At 35.2% G+C, this 25,448-nt stretch overlaps 1 protein-coding gene across 1 annotated transcript in view; it reads right to left on the bottom strand.

The window, feature by feature from the left end:
- Positions 1 to 25,448, bottom strand: part of mrps9 (mitochondrial ribosomal protein S9) — a 46,471-nt gene that overhangs the window by 9,250 nt on the left and 11,773 nt on the right. The window contains 6 exon segments of the mRNA NM_001045396.1: positions 1,354 to 1,522; positions 1,624 to 1,699; positions 5,984 to 6,069; positions 16,249 to 16,328; positions 20,303 to 20,333; positions 20,416 to 20,478. Coding sequence (NP_001038861.1) covers positions 1,354 to 1,522; positions 1,624 to 1,699; positions 5,984 to 6,069; positions 16,249 to 16,328; positions 20,303 to 20,333; positions 20,416 to 20,478 — 505 coding nt within the window.

Genomic DNA, 25,448 nt, shown 5'->3' with positions numbered 1-25,448 from the left:
ATGAAAGTTCAAGATGCGTTCATGAACTAGAATTATGTTGTTGAGAATTTTCAGTGTGACAAATTTCAGTGACAAATTTGGCAACCGTAGTTGGCATGTAAACAAAGGAACTTCTGCAGCTGTTTGTACAAATGGATAAATGATTCATGGAGATCAAATGAGCAGTGCTGAGAGGTTCTACTTATTATATCAAATGTGTTTTCATTATATCGAGGAGAAACTATACAGTGACTATTAAAAGTTCTCATATTATACGACAGCCCTAATACAAATTCATGCAATAATTATAAAATTAAATATAAAATTCAATTAAACTTAAATAAAAATGTTGACCAAGCTGAACAAGTAAAAATGTCAAAATAACAAAATTTAAATCAGAAAAAAAAAAATTAGAATTAGGAAAAAGTGAAAATTTAAAAACAAAAGTGAATAAAAAATGATTCCCTTTTCAAAATATAAATACACTTATAGTATATAAAATCCTAAAAAAATAAAAATACAAAATCATAATGAGAAGAATATTTAAACACTTTTGTTTAAAATGTTACTTTAGGGTCCTCTTTTAGTTCACAATGCTTCTTGCAATTCAGCTTAAAACAACATTTAAAAATCGTCTCATCTCGTGAATAATGAACATGACAGGAACGTATATTTTTGTCCAAAACTTTTTGTGTTTTTCTCACATTTAGTTTATGTATTGCTTAGACCAGTGCAATTTCTTATAATCTGTAAAATTCCCTTATTTGAATGGCAATGTTTGAAATTGAGACGCCATTAAAAGCATAAAGATGTGGTGCTTATTGCCATATTCAAACTTTGCAATAAACAAACGAGCAGATGGTAGAAGGACGATAGATATATACACAAAGGGTCTGAGAGTAATGTCATTTAAATTCTGTGTATGTCTGTACATGTGGTAGAACTGACAATAAAGCTGACTTTAAGATAGATAGATAGATAGATAGATAGATAGATAGATAGATAGATAGATAGATAGATAGATAGATAGATAGATAGATAGATAGATAGATAGATAGATAGATAGATAGATAGATAGATAGATAGATAGATAGATAGATAGATAGATAGATAGATAGATAGATAGATAGATAGATAGATAGATAGATAGATAGACTATAGAAAATCATCATGCCCGTTTAAAATAATGAGTATGTTTGTCATACAGCCTGACATTATTTCACATTTCAAATTATTTTAGGCCTTAATAAATAAGGTATTTGAAAGCAAGGTGTAATGAAAGTAAAGGTAAAGATTTCCACAGGGTCTGATGATGTACTATAAGCAGTGTATTTAATCAGGGTATCAATTTGAAATGTTGATATTATATGATACCATCTGCAACGCTGAAAGCAACTCCACGTGCGTCGTGCTGCAGCTCAGGGATCTCCTGTTTTCTGGACTGAACCTCCAGTGGTTTGCGGAACTTCAGGATGAAATTCTCCTCCAGAGAGCAGTACGGCATGGACAGCAACCTCTCCGCCAGCTGGATAAACCGCAAATACTGCAAAGAACAGAACATGCTTACTTTTGCCAACAGCACCCTCTTGTGTTTTTATCCTGAATTACACCCTTCACAGGATTCCGACAACGTTTCATTCTTACATCTTGATCTGAAATGTTCTCTACCAGGATCTCCTCCATTTCCTCTTTTAACAGCCACCTGCTCCCGCTCAGAGATCTGATGAAAGCAAACATGCACAATTTAGCCACAACAAACATAGAAACTACTGATTCTTTTCTATATTTCAAATCTGGTAATGCATAAAACAAATATTAAGGATTCTTGGGAAATAAATTGCTTTGGATAAAAGCCAAATCAGTGGTTCTCAAACAGGGGACTAGGGTCCAATAAAGGGGCAAACTCTTTTCGTTTTTTTATGAAAATGGGTTGGTTTTGATCAGGTTTCGTTAACTTGTGTTACTTGCAAACCTCCAGTAAGTAGGGCTGCACGATTCTGGCTAAAATGAGAATCACAATTTGGTAAAATTAAGATTACAATGTTCTCACTATTTTGTAGATGTAAAATAAAGGTAATGTGTAGGCTTTTATTATTATTTCTCAAACATATGGTGAAACAACAATAACAATATTAGGCCTTTATGTGTAGGTCTACTGTTTTTATTGACTTGGAATGGTGGACTTGAACAGACTTTAAATATGTCCTGTTTGTTAATTCACAGTAAAGTGATGACATCAGAATACAACTATTCATAATTCTAAAGTTAAAACATTATGTTTGAGACATATGCTTGTCATTTGTTACTGACACCATTATTAGAGCTTTTTCACTTGTAAAATAAAACATTTGTCATTATCAGATTTCCTCTTGCTTTATATTCAATGTTATATAGGCTAGAGTAGTTATACTGACCCAGTAAACATTATATTGCATGCACAACACTTTGTGTTCAATATGAAAGAAAAAACATCAAATGTTTGTCATAATTATAACTCTAAAATGTGATCCGATTGTTTAAATTATGCGCACAGCTTTCACTGCCGAGTGCGCTCATGTCATGGCCACCATCACTTTGAGAAAAAATAAACACACGCAAATAATATTTTCCGCACGGCTTCCAAATGATCACTCTGTGCAAGAAACTAAACATTATTTACAACTTTATTACTTGTTATTCACAGCCTACGCAGGTTCTATTCACTAAAGAAGACATAATTGGCAGGCACGCACATGTCCTCTCAGTGGTAAACAAATAGTACAATGGCTCATGTGTGATTTCGCGGCCGCGAATACTTCATTACGTTAAGACAGAAATGACATTTTTAGGTGAATTATACCTTATAAATACAGTATGTGAGACTTTTAACACCATTTAGAGGTGTCCATGTTGCTGAGCAACATATATAAAACAATGTAAAGACTTGTGCGTCCTCATTTACATTTCTCTCCTGACCTTGAAAATAAAATGGTCTGAATCGTAGAAAAGCTGAATTAAGATTGTGTGTAGGGTCAAATCAAAGTCACATTCTGTTTTCGATTAATAGTGCAGCCCTAGCTGTAAGCAGATTTTATTCTGGGTTAGAGATGAAAAACCCAATAAGGTGGGAGTAATGAATAGAAGAGAGTGAGTAGCAGGCCTAATAAGTTTCCTGAACCAACTAAAATTTTGATTTTTAACAATTATTTTACTCATTCATGCCAGTGCCAAAACCCTTAACACTCACATGTCACTAAAAGTCCTTGCGAAATTAAAATAGAAGTGAGTTTTTTAGGAACATCAGTTTAATGCAGGTTGCAGTGCTATATTATCATTATCATCATTACCTTTACATTTACATGTCATTTAAAAGTAATATTTTCTTCTAAAATGAATTACTTGTAATTTTAAAATCAAAAGGTGAAATTGAACAAAAGCGTATTAGGTTTGTGTGATTATCTGACTGTGCTGTTTTAACATCTCTCTTATATAAAAGCTATCAAATGATAAAGATTAAATGCATGTCAAGTACTTGCATCACTTTCAAACTTGATGACCACAAGCTGAAATGATGAGCTGGAATTCTGCAGATTCCCTGAACAACAAACTCTGTCTACTTTCATTTGATTGGTCGACTCAAATAGTTTAATACTGTTGAGTGCTAATAGCTTTTTTTTTTTTTTTTCTAAAAGTCTTATCTTGTGCTATATCATTGAAGCATTAAAGCACATTTAATGTGGCAATTACTACATGACTTTTAAAGAGCCCCTATTATGCATTATAAAGTCATATTTTGGTTTTGTGGGTTTTTTAACAACAGTCTGATGTGCATGCAGTCCAAAAACACTTTCATTGTCTTATAATGTGCATTTATTTTTACGTAATTATCACAACGACTACCATATAGGGATGTAACGGTATCAGAATTTCACGGTACGATAATACCTCGGTATGAATGGCACGGGATGGTATTTATTGAATAATTTACAGGAAAAACAAAACTAATGAAAAGACTTGAAAAAAGTGCCAAAAGTGTTTATTTACCTTAGCACTGAACATATCAATGACATACAAATTAGCCATCTATCTGTAAGTTTCGAAACAGGAACTTCAATTTTTCATTTTTAATAACACAAAACTATTAAACCATATAAAAAAAATAGTTCAATTTAGTATTGTTGAAAACTCATCACATTCAACATTTAATCACTCACTCACTTAGATAGAGATGGGTTTTTGAAGGAAAATTATCATATAACTATAATCTGGTAAAAGCTGGGATCTCTGGGCATGTCTCCTGCAACAACAACAACAAAAAAAAAACTCTCATTTGGGACTGAGGTTTCTGGGACAGAGAGATATGATTTAGCCTAGGTTGACAGCAGTGGGTAACGCTGTGCATTGTCTTTCCACCACTTGAGAGGACAAGCCATGAGTGAGATAGAGGTCTCTTTGCGGTACAAGCCAATGTCTGCATCAATCTAACAAGTGTGCTGTGTTCTGCAGTCCCCATGACTGTTTTTAGTCGTATTCCCCGACTTATATTTCACCACAGTCTGGCAGTGCCTGCATACCGTTTTTTTTTGTCTGTCACCTTTTCTCCTTTTTTGTATCTTTTTAGAAAGAAACCAAAATGCTTCCACACATCCGATTTAAAACCAGCTTTAGGTTCACACACTCCATTTCCGCATTACTGGATCTGTAGTGACAACAGACCGCAAAGGATGATGGCCCCGCCTACGCTGATGGGAATTGTAGTTCCCGCTACCTCCTGTTCGCTTCATTCGCCTAAGCAAACTTTTCTCTGAAATACAGTTTTATTGAGTCACGTGCCTACGGTAATATTGAAAAAGAATTACTATTGTGGTATGACGGTATTTACAATATTGTTACATCCCTACTACCATATGATTAGTATAGGGATTCATTTGTTCCCAAATGCTTCTTTAGCGAGCTGCTAAACTGCACAGATTGGTCGGATGACCCAGTCTGTTGTGATTGGTCGACTGCGTTCAGCACGAGACAAAGAAACGCCCACCATGGCTTTTCAACATTGAGTGCTGAGTGTATGTGTGAGCCCAACACAGGAATGCATCAAAGCAATGCAGTTAAACACAGCATATTTACATTCAGTATTAATCCACACCGTGGCAAAAGTTGAACTATTTTCAACATGGCTTTAGATGCAATATGAGAACACAAAGAGTTAACCAGATACAGTCCAAGCCGCATGGAGCAATTACAAGTATCAAAACACAATTAAATACATATTTTACAAACTAGAGAAAACAAGGAGGCAAGCATTTTAACCACACTTACACTTTTGAAATGGGGGAAGAAACAAAGTTCCTGTCAAGCTTTGACAAAGTGCCATACATCAATAGTCTTTTCTGATCCTTCCTTTAACAAACGGCAGACAAATCTTGTCGCAGGGTAGATTACTGCATTAATCACCAGAATGTTTAATCATCTTCAGTCATGATCATTCCCATAAACACCTGCACACTGCTAGCGTTTGAATGGGAAAGGCGTGTTCACGTTTTACAGGATCCGGCACTTCATATTTGGTATTGTTTCATGTCGACAACAATACAAACAGGCAAAAGATCAGAACAAACGACAAAATCATTCATTCATTTTCTTGCCGGCTTAGTCCCTTTATTAATTCGGGCAAACGACAAAACCCTTAAAGTTAAATCTTTTATTTAAAAAAATCTATATATTCTTAAACATTCAGATTTAAAGCTCAGCTAGATGTTTTCATTCACTTAGAGCTGTGTTGCACCCTGCATGGAAGGTAATTTTCAAAAACCCATAATAGGGGCTCTTTAATTTCAGTATAGTTCAGAACACTGAGATCAGAACATGATGATAACCATGATAGATACATTTAGGGCCTTTTTTCTTTCTAAAAATCTAACTCTTATTATTTAAACTAAGTTGTATATTGTCAATGATGGACGCAGAGTCAAAAAGGTTGAGAACCACTGTGCAAAAAAGGTTTCTTTACTTTTCAGGTGCTTACATTTGCTTTGTGTCTGCCATAAAGAGGCCTTTATTTCTCATCTTATCCTGATGCTTTTCCACCACCAACATCTTGTCATACACATCCTAGAATGACAGAAAAAGAGATGTGCAAAGTGATCAGTTTCTGCAAGAGCGCAAACCACACACACAAGAAAAAAGCAAGAATCCTCTGAGCGTGTTCTCTGTTGACTAATAAGTCGATGAACACACAGAATGAAGGACGAGCAATTCTTCACAGATATTCAGGAATCCCTCAAAAGAAAAGATGCAGTGAAGCAAAAGCAGGGATTTGAAAATCCCCCTGACGCACACAAGCTCACACTGATACACACACACATACACATACAGACTCCATTATGAAGGCAGATCTCATCTCTCTCTTCAGCTCTGGTTGAATTTAATTGTGTGCACGCGTATGTGTGTGTGTGTGGAGGGAAAATTGAATTGGGGAGCACTTGGGCCGTAACCCCCCACACTTTCTCTCTGCTTTCTAACACACACACACACACACACACTTGCACGTCCTCCTGACAGGAGAATCTGCCATGCGGAGCAGGATGGCATCCTCGGGCACACTTGTCTAAATTGGCATCGCGCCCGTGAGCCTGGAGTGCCCGTCAGGCGTGGTGGTGGTGCTGGAGCAGAGGTCTGACGCGGGGGTCCCGGCGCTGGCATGCAGCTCACGTCGGCACCTTCCTCACGCCTGTGCGAGAATTCATTTCCCCCTCAATTATCCCACAGCTGTTTGTTTAATTCGGTCCTGATAGAGTGCGTATAATCCACCGCTACTCGCCAAAAAAGCAAACATCGGGCAAAAACCAATTTTCAGCACAAAAAAGGAGGAGTAATAGAAAAGAAAGGGGGGAGGGAGAGAGAAAGCGGGGGGAAATGCGCGTTACACGTTCGTGATCACAGCGCCATAACGAATCCAGAGAAATTCAAATGCCTTCAGGAGGGGAGAGAGGCTTCCTCCGTCTCAGCTTTTTTAATGTGGACTCTCAATGTAGCCTTTTGGTTGGCCGGGACTCCTTGTATTCGACAAATCGTGGTTTAAATTGTGCAGGCTCGCTCCTCCCAAAACACACAGGGGATTTTTTGGTAAGGGTTAAGTAGAAAATGCAGCACATTTAACACAAGTTAAGGTCAAAGTTAAAGGTTATAGTGTTAAAAGAAGCGGGTAATAATAACATTATGAGACTAAGATTTTATGACCTTTTATTTGGCAACGTGTTTTAAGTAAAAGTGTGTCAGATGGATCATGATCATTTGTTACTGAAAAAGTGAATCCACTCTACTTTTGATAATATTCTGTGCAAATAAGGATACTATGAAAGTATTGGTCAAAATTAAGCTTAAATAATATATTTCAAACTAAATTTAACCAACAGTGTCAGAATCTCAAACTCAAATTTTTACTTTCTTTTAGGACTACAGCTGCCATATTGGAGGGCTCAAAAATAACGACAAGTTGTGGAGCGATGTTTGAGTGAATCAGGTTAAGCTCAGACATTGATTTTAGCCTTAATTTTGACTCGCCGACAGCTTTTGCGAAATCGTCGACAAATGCCTGAAATCACAGGCAAACCATGCTCATTCAATTGATTATTGATCACACAGTGTGAACTATCAAATACGCAATCTGAGAGTGTCGCCAATGAGTCGCCAACACCTATGAGATATTTGGGATGCTAAATATCTGGACTTGTCTGCAGTTCAAAATCATGCAGTGTGAAATGTTTTGTGGTTGAAAACAACATCTGCAATCATCTACATCTACATGCAATCGTCTGGGTATCGGCAGGCCAGCAGGAGGTTGAGGGAGGACTTAAGGTCTTTATTTAAGTCTAGTCGGACCAAAGAAATAAAGGAAAAACTAGTGTAAATTTGGCAGGAGCACCTGTGTCTGTTTGATGTGTCATCTGAACAATACCACAACTGAGTTGAAACTGAAAAAAACATGAGAATTCCCTTCAAAACCCAGGTAAGCAAAATTATTTTATAAAATAATATATACTACCCGACCTTGAGTTGTTTCCATGTCCCTTCTCGCGTGTGTTTGATTGTGAGATGTAGTTTGTGGACAGAGACTTTAAGTTAAGTCTGTGGCTCTTCCTATTGTAAAGTCCTTCGGTGTGAAACTCCCTGTCGCCGATCCATCTTGCAGTGTGAACACAGAAGAAACTGAATGCTACCCCAGACAGTCATGCAGTGTGAAAACATCCGTGACACGACTACTTTGAAAATCACACAGTTTGAACTAGACAGTTAATGAGCACAAGAAGACACTTAAGACTCTCTAAAAGTATTATACAACTGAAAACTGTTCTACTGAATTACAATTGAACCACTGAAGGCATTTGGTGTATTCTAAGGATGTTTTTTGTACCTTTCTGGAAACTGAATTGGACATTGAAACTTTGCTGTCTATGGAGGATGAGGGAGCTCTCAGATTTCACCTAAAATATCTTAATTTTTCGGCAACAATAGCCTAGTGGTACTGCGCTATACTAAATGTTTACTATTTTAGGTCCGTTAGAATTACTTAAATGATTTACATTTGCTAAAGCCAGATTAATGAGAGAATTTTTTTTATTAATTTCTAGACAGTCAAGTTCACATACTTTTGCTTTTTTTAGCCTTGCTTTTAAACTGTATTAAATTTGGTCAAATGTTTTGGGAATTTTGGCCCATTCCTCCTGACAGAATTGGTGTAACTGAGGCCCCGTTTACACTAATGCGTTTTAGTTTGAAAACGCATAAGTTTTGCTACGGTTACACCATCCGTCCACACTACGCCGGAGTTCTCGAGCGCCGAAAACGGAGCGTTTCGAAAACGCTGGAGAGGCCGTTTTCATTCTGAAACGCTGCTGCTCCGTCTCAGTGTGGATGGGGAAAGACGGAGACATCTGAAAACGGAGGCGGGGCTGCAGACATTCGCCTCTCTGATTGGGGCTTTTCCTCAATATTAAGTAGCCTAACACACAGTTCAGTCCTGAATCTTCTCAGTGTAAGTTCAGACTTCGCAAGTTTGATCAAGGCTGCATCTCTTCTTCTCAGTTTGATATGGAAAACATACCGAGGACACGCGTCAATCTTCACAGGGAACAGTGTACTTTATAACTTCATTTACATCACCTTGGCTACGTTGTTTCACTTTCTCAACAATAAAATGTAAACTTGATATAAGGAACTGCCTATTTTTATTTTAATATTAACAACTAAACAGACAGCAGAAATGTTGAAGCGTCGTGCTGCATATTTATAACAAAACGGAGCCGATAACAACTGCCTCCTTTCAATTTCAGTGAAAATACGAAACATACCCTCTCTTTTGCTGAATATCAGTTTTAATAATCGATAATGGCCATTTTAAAAGTATAACATACATTAAGTTTATACATTATAGGAAATAAAGGCAAGCGATCAGTCAATATACAGAATGTACGTGCTTACATTAATCATTAACTTATCTTTGCGCTCAGCCAAAACACGTTACCTGAGAACAAGTAATAGATTCCAATGACCAAAGTCAGGGAATATGTCGTTAGATAAAGACAACAAGATGAATGAAATATCACGTTTAATAAATATAGTGAGATTAGATCCAGCGGGAGATGCTTGATGAGAAGTTCGACTAGCAGAGCTCTCATCTGGGTAGATGGGCTCCAGCGATTGCCAAAGTGTGTGTGTGTGGTCACGTGATGTGCGTTTTCAGCGTTTTGGTGTGGACGGAGAGCAGTTCAGAAACGCTGGGTAAAACGCGAGTGTGGACGCGGATCGTTTTCATTCTAAAACGCCGTTTTAAAACTAAAACGCACTAGTGTAAACGGGGCCTGAGTCAGCTTTGTTGGCTGTCTTGCTCACACAAGCCTTTTAAACTCTGCTCACAAATTTTCTACAGGATACATCAGGGCTTTGTGATAGCCACTCCAAAACATTCACTTTTTTGTCCTTAAAGCAGATTTTAACAAATTTGGCAGTATGTTTAGGGTCATGGTCTGTTTAGTTTGTGGCCAAGTTTTAATTTTCTGGCTGATGTCTTGAGATGTTGCTTCAGTATTTCTTTATAATCTTTCTTCATGATGCCATCTATGCTGTGAAGTAGACCAGTCCCTTCTGCAGCAAAACAGCCTCACAATATGATGCTGCCGCCCCATACTTTAAAATTGGGGGGGTGTTCCTAGGCTTGTAAACGTTCTTCTTTGTTCTCCAAATGTAACACTGGTCATTATGGCCAAACAGTTAAAGCTTAGTTCCATCAGACTACAGGACATGTCTCAAAAATTATTATTTTCCCCATGTAATTTAGCAAATTGAAATCTGGCTTTTTTGTTGATTATTAAATACTATTCTACAGTTGTGCCTCTAATTAACTCAAATGTTGTAAATTAGCCAATCAGAAACTTCCAAAACCTTGACACCATTATCTGAGCTTTTTCAGAGGTATAATATTCTTACTGTATGTAAACTTGACTTACAAGAAAAGTTATAACAATTTCTCAAACAATATCTCTCTCATCATTCTGCTATTAAGCACAACAGAAACACATTTGATAATCCTAACTTACCTTAAAGATAAAAAGTTTAGTTGTTAACATCTGACTTTTTTTAAATGGTTATGTGCCTTTTTATGCAGTGTATGTAAACTTCTGGTTTCAACTGTATATTCTGAAACAAACAAAGGTTTCAGGGGTTTGGATAACACAAGTGTAAGTTATTAACAAAAGAATTTTCATTTTCAGTGAACACACTAACACAGAAAATTACAATTGAGACAACTATTTGAAACTGAAAGAGAAACTTCTAACCATTTACAATATGCCATCTACAGCAATGCAGTTGTTATAGAACATCAATGCGACTTTTTTATCATTTCACCTGTGTTAATTCAAACTGTATAAATGTGGGCATACATATGTATTTTTATTGAAATTTTAATAGTTAACCCTCATTTCCATTAATAACTCTGTTTTACGCTTGGCACACACATAAAAATGTTACACTCAGAACCTTAACCCCTTAACTGTCACCACACATCTGGAGTTCACACTTGAAAATTCTAGGTGATATGTGCATATTATGCAGTATTAAATTGTTAACCCCACTGCCATTTACCCAAACAAATTATGCCGTATTTGTTAATAACCGTCAATTCTGTTGGAATGGCTTTCAAAATTTTAATTTAGACCACTTTTTACTAGATGTTGGCTATTTTTTCAAGATTGTCATATAAAGCAAACACTCAATTTATTCCTGTTTTCTGTTTAGTTATATTATAGTCTAATATAAAGTCCATTGGATAAATTATGCATCTGTAATTGTGTGGATGTCAGATTGTGATTTGTATGTGTGCACTAAAAACTGTGTTTGTGTGTAAATGGTTTAAAAGAAAGTGATTAGTGTACCAAAATTATATTTTACTTTGTCCATTTTGAACATCTGTGACACTTTTTATGAGAAACTTTATGCACAAGGGTTAAAGTTTTAACTCACCCTTATGTTGTTCCAAAATCGTAAGTTCTTTGTTTATCTTTGCAATATAAATTAAGATAATTTAGATGAGATCTAAGAGCTCCCTCATCCTCCATAGACAGCAAGGACTGTGTCCAAAAATACCCCGCCAAAAATCTACAAAACAAACCATATGCCTCAAGTGGTTCAATAGTAGTTTTATCAAACTATAGGAATACCTTTGTTTCCACATAAAACAAAAATAACGACTTAATTCAACAGTTTTCTCTCCTCAGTGTCAGTATAGGGTGCGCCATGTTCTTGTAAACTATGCACTGACGCATGCCACACCAGATGCCCACGCGCAACTTACTCTGTTTGAACCAAAACACAGGTGCATCCCAAGTACATCAGAACAAGTACATCAAGTAGTCATTTTTATTTTGTGGGCATAAATGTATTTTCCAATTTTTCATAGCTTGATAATATTCCAATTAAACCACTGAAAGCATTTGGTTAATTTTGAAGATGTTTTTGGGTACCTTTCTGGATACCAAATGAGTCTGGTACCTTGCTGTCTATAGGGAATAAGGGAGCTAATATAATTCAGACTTCAACTATATATATATATAAATGTGTGTATGTATATATGTGTAACTATATATATATATATATATATATATATATATATATATATATATATATATATATATATATATATATATATATATATATATATATATATATATATATATATATATATATATATATATAGTTTAAGTCAGAATCATTAGCCCCTCTGAATTATTAGCCCGCCCTATTTTATTTTTTTTTTCCCAAATGTGTTTAGTGGAGAGAAGATTGTTTTTAACAAATTTCGAAACATAATAGTTTTAATAACTCATTTCTAATAACTGATTTATTTTATCTTTGCCATGATGACAGTAAATAATAGTTTACTAGATGTTTTTCAAGACACTTATTTATTTATTTATTTATTTATTTATTTATTAATTTATTTATTTATTGCCACATCAGAAAATTATGGCTATTTCGTGGCAAAATGGATATACATAAAATATTACATGATAAAAAAAAATTCTTATTACAATAATAAAGTTACTTAGACAAATAAATAAAATATAAATAGATTAAATTCACACAAAAATATATTCAAAGTTAAATATTATTTTTCAGTTAAATTTTTGATAAATAATAAAAAAATTCTTGCTAGTGGTACCTTTTAAAAAAATGTCCATCAAAGTACTTTCCTAAAAAAAAAAAAAAGTAACCAATTGAATCTAAACTTCCACATTACAACAAAATATGTTTTAGGGTAAGAGCAGCCAGGCAGTGATTACATTTAGGTGGTGCTTCGTTATTCAGTAAATTTAAATGTGTCAACCTAGAATGTACAATTCAACATCTGGTATAGACAGTCTGATGATGCCTGGTCTCAAAATTATAATTTGCTAAATGTCTTTCATTTATTTTTGGGTTAATTTCATTTAATTCATTTACATGAAATTATTTATGCAGTTGTTTTTCAAGACTTCTAGACAACTTAAAGTGACATTTAAAGGATTAACTAGATTGATTAAGTTAACTAGGCAGGTTAGGGTAATTAGGCAAATTATAGTATAATGATGGTTTGTTCTGTAGACTAGCGAAGAAATATAGCTTAAAGGGGCTAATAATTTTGTCCTTAAAATGAAATTAATTTAAAAAAATATAATAAAAACAAATAAGACTTTGTTTAGAAGAATTAATATTATCAGACACATTTTGAAAATGTCCTTGCTCAGGTCAACCTCATTTAGGAAATATTTAAAAACTCAACAGGGGGCTAATAATTCTGACTGTTTGTGTATATATATTCATTCAAGTACTGATTGAGAGGTATTGTCCGATTCGGAAATCCCGTGATTGGGCCCCATTTCGGATCATGTGATCGGATCTGGACATCCCTATTGTAATATCAATGCTGAAACGATATATTGTTCTGCCCTAATACAAACTGTAAGTGTCCTTGATATAGGTCCGTATATCTTACAGCGTTTCCTTCCTTTTGCTTTTGCTAGAAAACTCTTCTCTCTGCAGGAAAGAGAGTTGTACATTATTTTCTGCACACTGCAGGGTTTCTGAATGCAGAGGACCTCTGTGCGATTCGAAGCTGGATGAGGGAGCCGGTGCACGCCGGCAGATTTGACATACCTATTTAAATTAGCAGCAGGGGTCCCAGCTACTGCAGGGCAGAGGGGAGGACGAAGGGGCTCGAGCACACTGAGGACAATGGCGCATTAGACAACTCACACGCACAAGCTCCTCACTGCTACTGAGGAACGTCTTAGCCCAAGGTCGAGTCCAGAGATGAATGGTGGGGAAGGTAAAAATAAGCTAAAACAAACAAACTTTGAAAAGGAATTAGCTTTGGTGACAAAGAAGCGGTTAATGCAGGAGTCTCTCTGGGGCTCTTCCCATCACAGTAAAACCCCTGAGGCTGATGTGCACACACACCTTCACACAAAGAACAGCACGTGCATGCACACACACACACTCGCACGCACACCTAATATCACAAAGCCCCGGCGTGCCTAGTGAAGTGTGTGATGCTCCCTGTTGTAAATGGGATTTAAGGAACAGAAAGAGCTCCGTCACACTCATTTTGCTAACTCTCATTCCTCCTCTTCTTCTTTTTAAAATACAAACCAAAAATGTGCATTAGTCTTTGTCGTTCTGAATTATGCTGGATTGTTTTTAAATTAACTATTCTATTTTGGTTGAGTCATGTGTGTGAATTGTCTGTTTTCCTCATCAGCTCATCCAGGCAGTGTTTAGGGGGATCAGAGATGTTTCTGTCTGCACCCCTCCCTCAAACCCACCTCTGCTGTGTCTGTGCCACTCCCATCAGTCAGAGAGCAGACAAAGCAGAACCTCAAACCACTGCAAGATCCAACTATTATTTAACAATCAAACAAAATCTGTGTTTTTATGACACACTGAAACTGAAAATAAAGTTTTCATTTATTAATTAAAAAAAAGATTTTTAAACTATCATTATCAGTGTTGGGCAGTAGTGTCGCCACAAGTAGTGACGTTACTAGATTAACTACATTTCTCAGTAGCGTGGCGGTAACGTCACTACTTTCTAAATCAAATAGATTTTCAGTAGCGAAGCTATTTTATTAGTAAAGTAGAGACCACACAATCTACATTTACAGATCCTGGATCAATAAGTGATGGCACCAACATTCACAGAGCCGATGAAAGTAAATCCATATGATGGCAAGAATGACAATTTCTTCTTCTTTTAGTTTTACGGTGTTTGACAACAAAGTTTTTGGTGCGTTACTGCCACCTCTGGTGAAACTTGCTTGATGGAAAGATGACTCTCTTGTGGGAGAGAAGTTATTTCTAAAGCAGGATTTCTGGTGACCATACCTCGAGAAGAACATGTAACAATGGAATAATTTAATTTCTGATGCTGGGATGAAATAAATAAAAATACTTTAGTGTGTGTGTGTGTATATATATATATATATATATATATATATATATATATATATATATATATATATATATATATATAAAATGCTTATTCCAAAATATTTCCCTTTACTATAAATTAATGTAGTATTTTAAGTGTGTAACTTTTTATTGGATTTTTTGTTTCAGCTGTTATATACTATATACTTATTATATACTTGTTTCTGTTTAGTACAGCATATTATTTACAGTAAATAACTGAATTGAACTGTTATGCCTCATATGTTTTATTGACAGTTTTACTGATCACTAAGATATGACTGACTTGGATTTAAGTTATTTCGATTTAAAAATGAAAATTGTAAAAATAGCTTATCATTATTTAAGGTGCAGATATGCAGTTTTATATTAAATACGTTTTATTGTACGTTCTCCAATATGATTAAAAAAAAATTCTACAGCTCTGCATTTATTTATTCAGTATCCCCACAATACCACAATAAATATTTAGCAAGTACAATAAATGCATTATCATAGGGGATTATAAGTGTTATCATCTAGAAGTTGTTGAGCCCTTAGTAGAGGACAAAGCTTTTACCTTTTACCTTAAATATCCTGTGGCACCTAACGTTAAGGAAACTCATTAGAGAATTTTGTTCAGGATATATCCTGTGCATGAGATTATTCAAAAAAGATTTAACTTTGATGTTGACAAGTGTAGCTTCTGCTCCAAACTTCCAGAAACCCTCGATCCCTTTTTTTTCTTGTGAATTTACTTTTAAATTCTGGTTTGACGTCCATACTTGTCTTTCATTAAAGATGATTTCAGTCCTCCCTATTGTTCTAAAAGAGATTTTATTTTACAAAGGTGATTTACATTTTTCTTTCTCTGATGTTGTGAACTTATTTTACTAATATAATGGGTAAATATCATATTAATATATCATAAATATCATATTCATTGTTGTAAGTGGAAAAAGTGCAGACCCTCTTTTAAATGTTTTCTTTCTGAGGTAGGGAAAGTGGCTCAAAGCTTCAAATACTTCAGAAACCAAAGTAAAATAACTGAAGCTCTCTGTACTTTACTTTCAGAATGTTTATTGTTATAATGTTTTTTTTTCCTTTGATGTAGGTCTTTTGTTCTGCTCCTTGTTGCAGCTGTAACAATTTTAATTCATTGTATTTATTTTGTTGGTAAACATGCCTTGTGATGTTGATTGTTCCCTGTTTTGTGATGTAAACTTTTGTCACTTAAAAAAAAAATAGCAAGTACAAACCAGCATTGCCTGATATAAGGATTTCATGAAAACTAAAGGATGAACTTACATGCATAAGAGAATAGTAGGACTGCTTCCCTGTGTAGAACAGAAAGTGAAAAGGTCGTCCTTCTGCATCCCACTGGACAGCTAAAAGAGAAGGGTCATTGTGAAATTCATTACCAGATATCAGCATGCGTATATTTAAAAGGATCTTAGAATGTGGTTTTACCTTTTTAACTTTAGTTAGTGAGTAATGTAGCTATGTGATCATAAACAAAATCTGCAAAAATACAAGGGCTGTGTCCGAAACCACATACTTCCATACTATACAGTATGCTAAAATCAGTATGCGAGCAGAGTAGTATGTCCGAATTCATAGAATTCGAAAATCAGAATGCGACAAGTACCCGGATGACCTGCTACTTCCAGCGAGATTCTGGAGTGCGCATCCCATGATGCTCAGCGAGCGAATTCATGAATGAGGGTAAATCGATTCAACTGACGCAGGTAGGTCACGTGACCATGACAAAATGGCAGATGTAGTATGTCCAAATTCCATTCATACTTTTCACCTTCATACTGTATGACACATACTTTTCTAATGGCCGAGAAGTACGTTTAAATTTAAACGCAGTACCTACTCAGTAGAAGATGGTTTCGGACGCAGCCAATGCTTAAATTCAAGTGCAAAGGGAGAAACTGCAGTTTAAAGAATTAGCATAGCCAAGCCTACGTGAACGGCTGATAAAAGACTACAACAGATTAATTCTGGGTTAGTGACATCACAAACCCTTTAGTTTACATACATGGCTGCTCTGAGCACAACAAAATAAGATGTTTTAATCCACTTTATAACTGTAATATTTTGTATGTTTTCCATTTGGCTTCTTTTGTGAATCTGGCTTTGTCTGTGTGACATTTGCTATGTTTCCATCCAAAAATGCTAATTAACTTCATGTGGAAAACTGGATAATTGCATAAAAGATGTGCGAATAAAGCAGCGTTTCCTTCCAAGTAGTCAAAGTGAACAAAATTGTCACTTCCTGATTAACTGGCGCCAAATATCAACAGTAAAAACTGAATTTGCTGTGTTAGGAGAAGCTATGTGAATCTTTTCTTGATTTAATAAATGACGTGTGCCTCAGAAGGTAATCCTGACATGCAGTGAACGCGTGGTGGCGTTTGAAAGCATGAGGTGAGGAGAACAGACGCTTTTGAATGTGTAGGTAATTAAGAATATAATAAGACTAATACTGAAAAGGTTAAGGCATTTTTAGAATGATGAAAAACAACATTTCAGATGTTTTACAGTGTGCTGAGCCTGCTAGTTTGTCCATTTAAACACATTTTTATTATCCCATGATCTCTTATAACAAAATCACATGACTTTTTTTAATGCGCATACTGGAATTTGTTCAGTAAAAGTGTTTTTATCATAGTTTATGTGCATCTTCTTTTCGAATAAAAAGTTTCCCCTACTCAATTATGCATATTTGTTTTTATGCGCATTTTCAAAATGTATGTGCATTGTGTTGTTTCTATCAACCGTTTTTTATGCACATATCCAAAATGCACATAAAAATAGGTGGATGGAAACATAGCTATTGGCAGTCAAAAAGCCTAGTTAAGCTGGCTTGTGTAGCAAGCCAGACTATTGTTATCCTATTTTTCTTCTGAGACTAAAAATTAAACTCTATCTCCTCCTAGAGCTTTTGAGCTATGACCACCAAACTCACACCAGACCTCCAAACTGGTCTGACTCGGGTTGCTATATCTTTTCCTACTGATCCGACTTTCGGTTATCCAAAAAACGTCCCAGGACCGTTAGAAAAATCCCAGTGACTTAACATTGGACCAAACTTTGTGACCTCATAACTCTGCACAAGACTGTCCTACAGACTTCTAACTGGGCTCATTTAACTCAGACTACCTAACTGCCAATAACTAATAAGCTTTTAACTTTCTGGCCACACCCTAGCAACCACTTTTGGGACCCTAGAAACTGTCCCATAGACTTCCACCTCAAAAGACTCTCATTGACTTTACATTGGGTCAAACTTTGTGAGCTCATAACTCTACATCAGACTGTTGCACAGACTTCTAACTGGGCTCAATTAACTCAGACTCCCAAACTACCAATAACTGATGAGCTTTCTACTTTCTAGCCACACCCTAACAACCAGATACTGGACCCTAGCAACGGACTCATAGACTGCCATTATAGAGGTTCAGATTGATATCGTCATGCTGCAGTGTGATAAAGACATGGGGGTTGTTTTTAACTGTTTATACTGGCAAGAAGCTTTGATACATCATCAGTCTAAGCTGTCAATCAACTCCATAGCAACAAAACAGACTAACCTAGCAACGATATAACAGCAGCTATATCTCAGCATCAGAACATCGTAGAGAAGCGGGGGTTGGCTTGTTTGACTCAAGCTAGCACACCATCTATCCATCTATCTATCTATCTATCTATCTAACTATCTATCTATCTACCTACCTACCTACCTACCCACCCACCCACCGACCCACACACCCACCCACCCACCCACCCATCCATCCATCCATCTTTTCATACTTTTTAAAACTGTTTAAACTAAATAAACAATTGCCATCAGGCTTTCACAAGCCAGCCTCAAAGTTTGTCCTTAAACTTTTGGAATCTAGTTATTTTTAGTAAGGAAAAATGAACTAACTCTGCTTATAGTAGCTTTGTTCTATGGATCGACACACAAAAACAGTTCATGGATCTCTCAGTTAACTAGCTGAAGATTTGAATCAGGTGCTAAGTAAATAAGACATGCAAAATGTGCAGGACGGGGGTTCCTGAGGACTGTAATTGGGTGAGGAATGTATCCAGACAACGTGCACTACAGCTGATCAGCGAATCATAACACCACTTAGTCAGCTAACCAATCAGATCCCATTGAGTAAGAGCCTACATGAAACCAGGAAACTAACCAGCCATTTTTATGCTAGCTAAAAGCTGCGTACAATAATGGTAAATTAATGTGATTTTTTTTTAAACGTGAAAACAAGTTGCTGTGCACCAAATAAACCAAATCAATCATTCAAGAAAAAATAAATGAATAATCAATCTTAGTACCTGTATGATTGCCGCTCTACCAAAAGGTTGATTATGTTTTGACTGTTTAAATTACATGGTTCACATACACACCACTGTTGGTTTACAAGAAAAGAAAAGAAAAATCAAACAAACATAATTGTGTTGCACTACTACACTTGATTTTGGTTTTACTGTAAAAAAGAAAAACAAAAAAAGAAAACATGTTAAATGAGAACCTGAAATATTTTATGGCATACTTCAAAAAATAAAGATGATTTAGTACAGTGGTTCTCAAATTGTGGTACGTGTACCACTGGTAGTAGGCGGGCTTCCTTTTAGTGGTACGAGGAGGAATCAAATAAGTCATATGTACATGCTAATTTATCAAAAATGATTTATATATGAATATGATGACATATAGCCTATATTTCCAGATGTTGATAAATAGGCTACTATATTTTAATACTTTACTTTTAAATAAAGGAGTTTTTTACTTTTTAAGAACAGTAACTTATCATTTTAATTTAAATGTTGACTTTTTTTTTTTACATATAAGCACAGTGCAGTATTAAAAATTAAAAACTATTTATAATTTTTAAAGTGGCTGACAATGATATTCTTATTAATAGGAATTAATCTGCCTTGTTTTTTAACTGCACAGAGCGATAGCTGCTTTACTGGGCCTACTACGGTACTGTATTTCAATACTGCTCATTATGGTGGTACTTGATAAAAACAGTTTGAGAAGCACTGATTTAGTATATTCAAAAAAAAAATTATTTTGATTATGTTTGTAAAAAACTTACACTTACACTTCATATTTTCTGATTTTTCATAGTACATGTATTATTTCTGGTACTTTTACCATAAACCGAGAAATATGAAACATTTGGTAGAGGTTGATATTTTAGAAATTATGGGATGTGTTAGAATAAAATGCATTGGGTGTGTTATCTAGTAACATTAGGAGTTAAGAAAGCAATCCAATTTTTATTTATTTATTTATTTTTTGATGGGGTAGTTAAAAGGTTAAATCATAACATTTCCTTACCTTTCTGTTTTGGGAATATTTGCTCTGGGTGCTAAAACACAAAGAACGGAACATACTGAGACAGTGTTAATTGTATATAAAAGATACCAAAACACAGTTGGACTAAATCTCACCTTCATAACAGGTCTTGCATGCTTCTCAAAGAGCCCAGATGGGAAGAGATATGCAATACTCCTCTGAACAAAGAAAGAAAACAAAAACATAAAACAAGAAAACAAAGTGTGCCGTAATGTTTAAATAAACTAAATAAAATATTTTTTTCATTAAAATTTTTATGAGCAGTCGAACAGGATGGTCTCAATGTTACTATTGGATAAAGTAGGCAAGATAATAGTCAGCTTGTGCCAATCCTGAAAATATAATAATCTGACTAGGGCTGCATGGTATTGGACAATTGTGATATTGTGTTTTTCTGTGATATATATACACAGAATATTTATAGATATTAATACAATTTCACCAGAAGACTTAAATAGCACTATTTGGAAATAATTTATTTATTAAAATTGATCAAAATGTTTCTGTAGGGAAGTGAATCAAGTATAAAACATAATAAACAATTTACAAGCATAAATAAATATGATAGAGCAAAATATTAAAAATGATTAAATTTGCTTGATGGTTTTCAGCAGTACAAAAAATAATAATTTAGATGTAAAATAACAAAAGCATATAGTCTTTATATTAATTAATGAATAAAATAATCTTTATTAATTGTTATAAATAGTAAACTTTGTGTCTAAATGCTTCAAAGTTTCTAAAAATGATTGCACATTAGCATATCTTAAAAACACGCAAAAATTAAACTTTCATTTTATTATGATTAAACTCTGCAGTTTAGTTTTATTCACAGTTCGGATACTGTGGCTCCTGGTCTACTGTAACTAACATATTGTTGATGCAAACATTGCAATATGTGATGCTGAAACTATACATTATGCCGCCCTAAATCTGACATTTTGTTTTAAACTACAATTTGAGTAACTGTGTTCTATTCTCCTCTCAGTACTAGCATAAAAAAGCTAATTATTTTGGTGATTGCGTTGAACGAGGCATTGCATAACTTTCAATAGCATTACATGAGACATTCAAAATGGCAACCTTTGGGTCTTGACCCTGTTTTCCAGACTAAAGAGACAAAAAAGATAAAAGAAAAAAAAGAGAGGTGATGGCAGATGCACTCTAAGAGAACAGACACCCGTGCACTGCCATCAAAAGCAGAAACTGAGTGAAATCCAGCAGCACAAAGAGAAGAACAGACAGAACGGTGCATGGATGCAGTGACAGATGAAGGCAGCACCTGTTCATACCTTGAAAAGCAATATGGCCCAACTCCCTCAGGGAGGTTTAGCCTCGTCATAGTGTTCTAGAAACCTCTGCTGCCTAAACTTCACATGAGCCCAATCTGGGAAAACAAACTTGCTATCCACTTTCCTTTTTTAGAGAGACATCTGACCACTCGTTTAATGTGCCTTGGAAAACATGGCACCAGAAATCTGTGTCTGACCTTCTCAGGTGACAAGGACATACATCTTTGAACCCATAATGATCCGCATCATGCTAGCTCTTTTGTACCAGCTTGTTTGTTTGTTTGTTTATTTATTTATGTAGTGTAAGCCAGTACACTTACATAATTTCTCTTTTATTTAACAATTTAGCAAGAAAACATTGAATTGGTCAAATCTGACAGAATTTAATACAAGTTTCTTGAGGGCCATTTTAAAAGGATTCAAACAAAAATTTCTTCATCATCTACTCACACTCGAGTGGTTCTAAACTTACTAAAGGGCATCAGTTTTACACCTTTTTTTAAGACTTATAGAAGTCTTTTCTGTCTTCAGAATGTGTCTGTAAAGTTTCAGCTCAAAATAACCACTAGATTATTTATTACACGTTTTTAAATCTAGGAATTTTAAGCTGTTAGGACATTGTAGCTGTTTTAGTTGGCTGTGCCGTGTTTCCACGTGCATGTCAGAGCCATAAAGATCTGTCTGTATTGCTTTGATATGTTTAGCCTTCACGTAGATAAGCAGCACAGTGACAGACACGAATAATGCAGATCTTTCTTACTACAGTGAGAAATTTGCCAACTTTTATTTGATGTATTTGTTGTGATGTTAAGTCAAGCCTTTCTGCAACGATGAGTCACACACAATGGGCTCTATTTTGACGGTCCATGCGCAGAGCGCAAAACACAAGGCCCAAACGCTTTCAGGGCGTGTCAGAACGCATTTTTGCTAATTTACGGATGGGAAAATCCGCTTTGCGACGTGCCGCATGGTCTAAAAGGGTTGAGTATATTTTTTCTTAATGAGTTATAGGTGTGTTTTGAGAATAAACCAATTAGAGTCTCATCTCCCATTCTCTTTTAAGAGCCAGCTGCGTCGCGCCATAAGCGCATTCGCTATTTACAGGACGTAAAGTAAGTCTAAGTGGAAAAACTGAGCATTTCACTAGCAAACAGTTAACAGTTTTTTTAACAGAAAACTGTTAAACAGAGCATCTACTGCGTGAGAATGAGAGATAATGGATCAATTTCACTTTCGTTCTTGGATAGGGAAACCTTTACGCACAGACATCAATTAGTCTATAAATAATTAATTGCGTTTGTTAAGCGCAAATATTCGTTTTAAAACTATTTCTAAATTCAGTTCTAATTTCCAGCAAACAAATAAAATAACAATATTAACGAAGTGTGTTCAAAAACCTGAGTTATATCCTAAAACACATGATGTGCCCCTTATGGTCTAAAACCTGACAGGTGGGCAAATCTAAGCTTGTTTTTAATAAAACAAATATAAATATGGATATAATAAATAATACTGCTAATAATAATAATAACATTATACAAAAGCAAATTGGTATGAATGAACTGAAAAAGCCTCCCGAGACGAAGAAGGCATAAAAGCAGTGATTTTTCATATTTATGTAGGCTAGAAAATAATGTTTTGTAATATTTTAATCCTTTAAATTTATATCCTACATCTATTTTTATTATATCATAAATATATATATATATATATCTCCTTAATATAAAATTTTTTTCAAATGTAAAGATATTTGCCAATTGCTCTCTTGTGAGTATTAAGCAGTGTGTAAGCGAGGCGTAGCTCTGCGCCGGAGTTTAGACCGGGTTTGTTTTGGTCTAATGAAAAATCTATTTTAGTTTTTAAAAATAGCAATGCGCCAGCCGTGCGCCTCAGAACGCCTTCCTTTTTAGACCAGAACGCCTATGGGCGCACAAACAGTATGAGCGCTAATGCATTTGCTATTTAAACAGCGTAGCGCAATGCCTCAAAATGACTCTTGCGCCAAGCTGAAACTAGGAAACAAGTATTGCGCCACGCCTTGCGCCACATTGCGCCGGGTGTATGATAGGGCCCAATGTCGTTATAAAGTTTACACGTTTAGCTTTGTGCTGATTTTGCACGGCAAATGTGACAGTATACACGTGGAATCCTCTTCTTTTATAATTAACACTTTTATATAAACACTCTTTTATATTAACACTATGAGGCTGTGGTGATGAATTGTGTAGCAATTTTACTATATTTATTACGAACATGCATTGTTTTAAAAGTTGTATTTGTAAATGTATAAATTGCTAAACTCATTCTTGAGGTACAGATAATCACATACAGCTGAACAGATCTTTTAATCCCAGTTGCTTTGCGCATGTCCTGTCTTATGGATATGATATGCGTTACTACGGAGACATGTTAAAATGCGTCTATCAATCAATTCGGTGGGCGGGGAAACCGCACTCCTACGTCACATTACAGTGAGCCTCAAAATGGCAGGGACTGGATCCTATTTTCATGTCAGGAAATAAAAAAAGAGACTTATAGTGTTTCTATCACTCAAATATGACTATGAACATACTATACTGTACCTACACACACTTCTGTCCAAACAGCTTATAAAAGTTGATTTTTATCATAGGTGCCTTTAATTTCTTTCTTTTGTCAAACCCAAAACAAGATTCTGAAGTTTGTTGGAAAAAGCAGCCTTTAAAGGAAGAAAAAAATAGTATGGAAGTCAACGTTATTTTTCAACATTCCTCAGAATATCTTCTGCTGTGTTCAGAAAATGAAAGGAACTCAAGCAAGTTTGAAACAGGCAGATGGTGAACAAGTGAAGACAAAATTTACATTTTTTATTTCATTTAAACTATGCATTTGAAGCAAATTTTGACAGAACTACATACATGCATTCTCAAAAGTCAGCTTTTCACATCACATGAATAAAAGACCTTTTATCATATATCAAAATTATTTTACTCATTTTTTTGATTAGGTGAGCAATTGGCACCTAACTTGGCATTAGAAGAAACACTAGATATTAATTTCATGCACAGTAATGCACATCACAATTCAATGAACAATTTAAAGGTGCAGTACGGTATGTAAGTTTGACACCCAGTGGTGAAACTAAAAATTGCACAACTGGTTCAAAACCCATGCAAGCACAGGTTGCCAGATTGACGACTTCAACAGTGAGCCTGACTGTCAAGCCTAAATACTGTTTTACAGCTGATTTACATTGTGTCCTAAATAAAAGCAACGGCACGCAAAATAAATATTTTCCTCATTAAAAGGAGTTTTTGTTCCAACCAACAACTCAAATTGATATTTTAGAAACGGCTTCTATTTCTTGCAGCTGAAGAACAGAAAACTGGCAATAATCACCCCAGGTACACCTCGTGTGCTTTATTTAGTGTTATATGCCAACAATGGGAGTTTGAAAGCCATTTTACATGACATTTATTGTCATACTACTGAAAGCTGCAGCAAATAGTTCATCTCAGGTCTTTAAAATAAGATAAACCATTTGAAATGAAACTTTATAACTGTGACTCAGTGCAAGCCAACACATATCAGTGATTCAGCATGTACACTTAATAATGTTAAAGAGGTTTAATATGTATTAATTAGATTGTAAACCTTACCATTTTATTGGAGTGCAGTAAGTGCACTATTCTGTGCTACTGAATGCTTTATTTAAATTTCTGTCTGTTTCGTCTGGTGCAAACAGCCAAACTGATCACTGAACATCTCGACACAGCTAGGACATAGGGTTGCAATGTAACCTGTTCACCAAATGTTTATGTTTGTAATATTAATATTATTTGCTGATTAATATTCTC

The sequence above is a fragment of the Danio rerio genome, chromosome 6 (genome assembly GCF_052040795.2).
Source record: "Danio rerio strain M-AB ecotype USA chromosome 6, GRCz13ab, whole genome shotgun sequence".
NCBI lineage: Eukaryota > Metazoa > Chordata > Actinopteri > Cypriniformes > Danionidae > Danio > Danio rerio.
The sequence above is the reverse complement of the archived record's forward strand: the minus strand, read 5'-3'. Positions and strand labels throughout refer to the sequence as shown.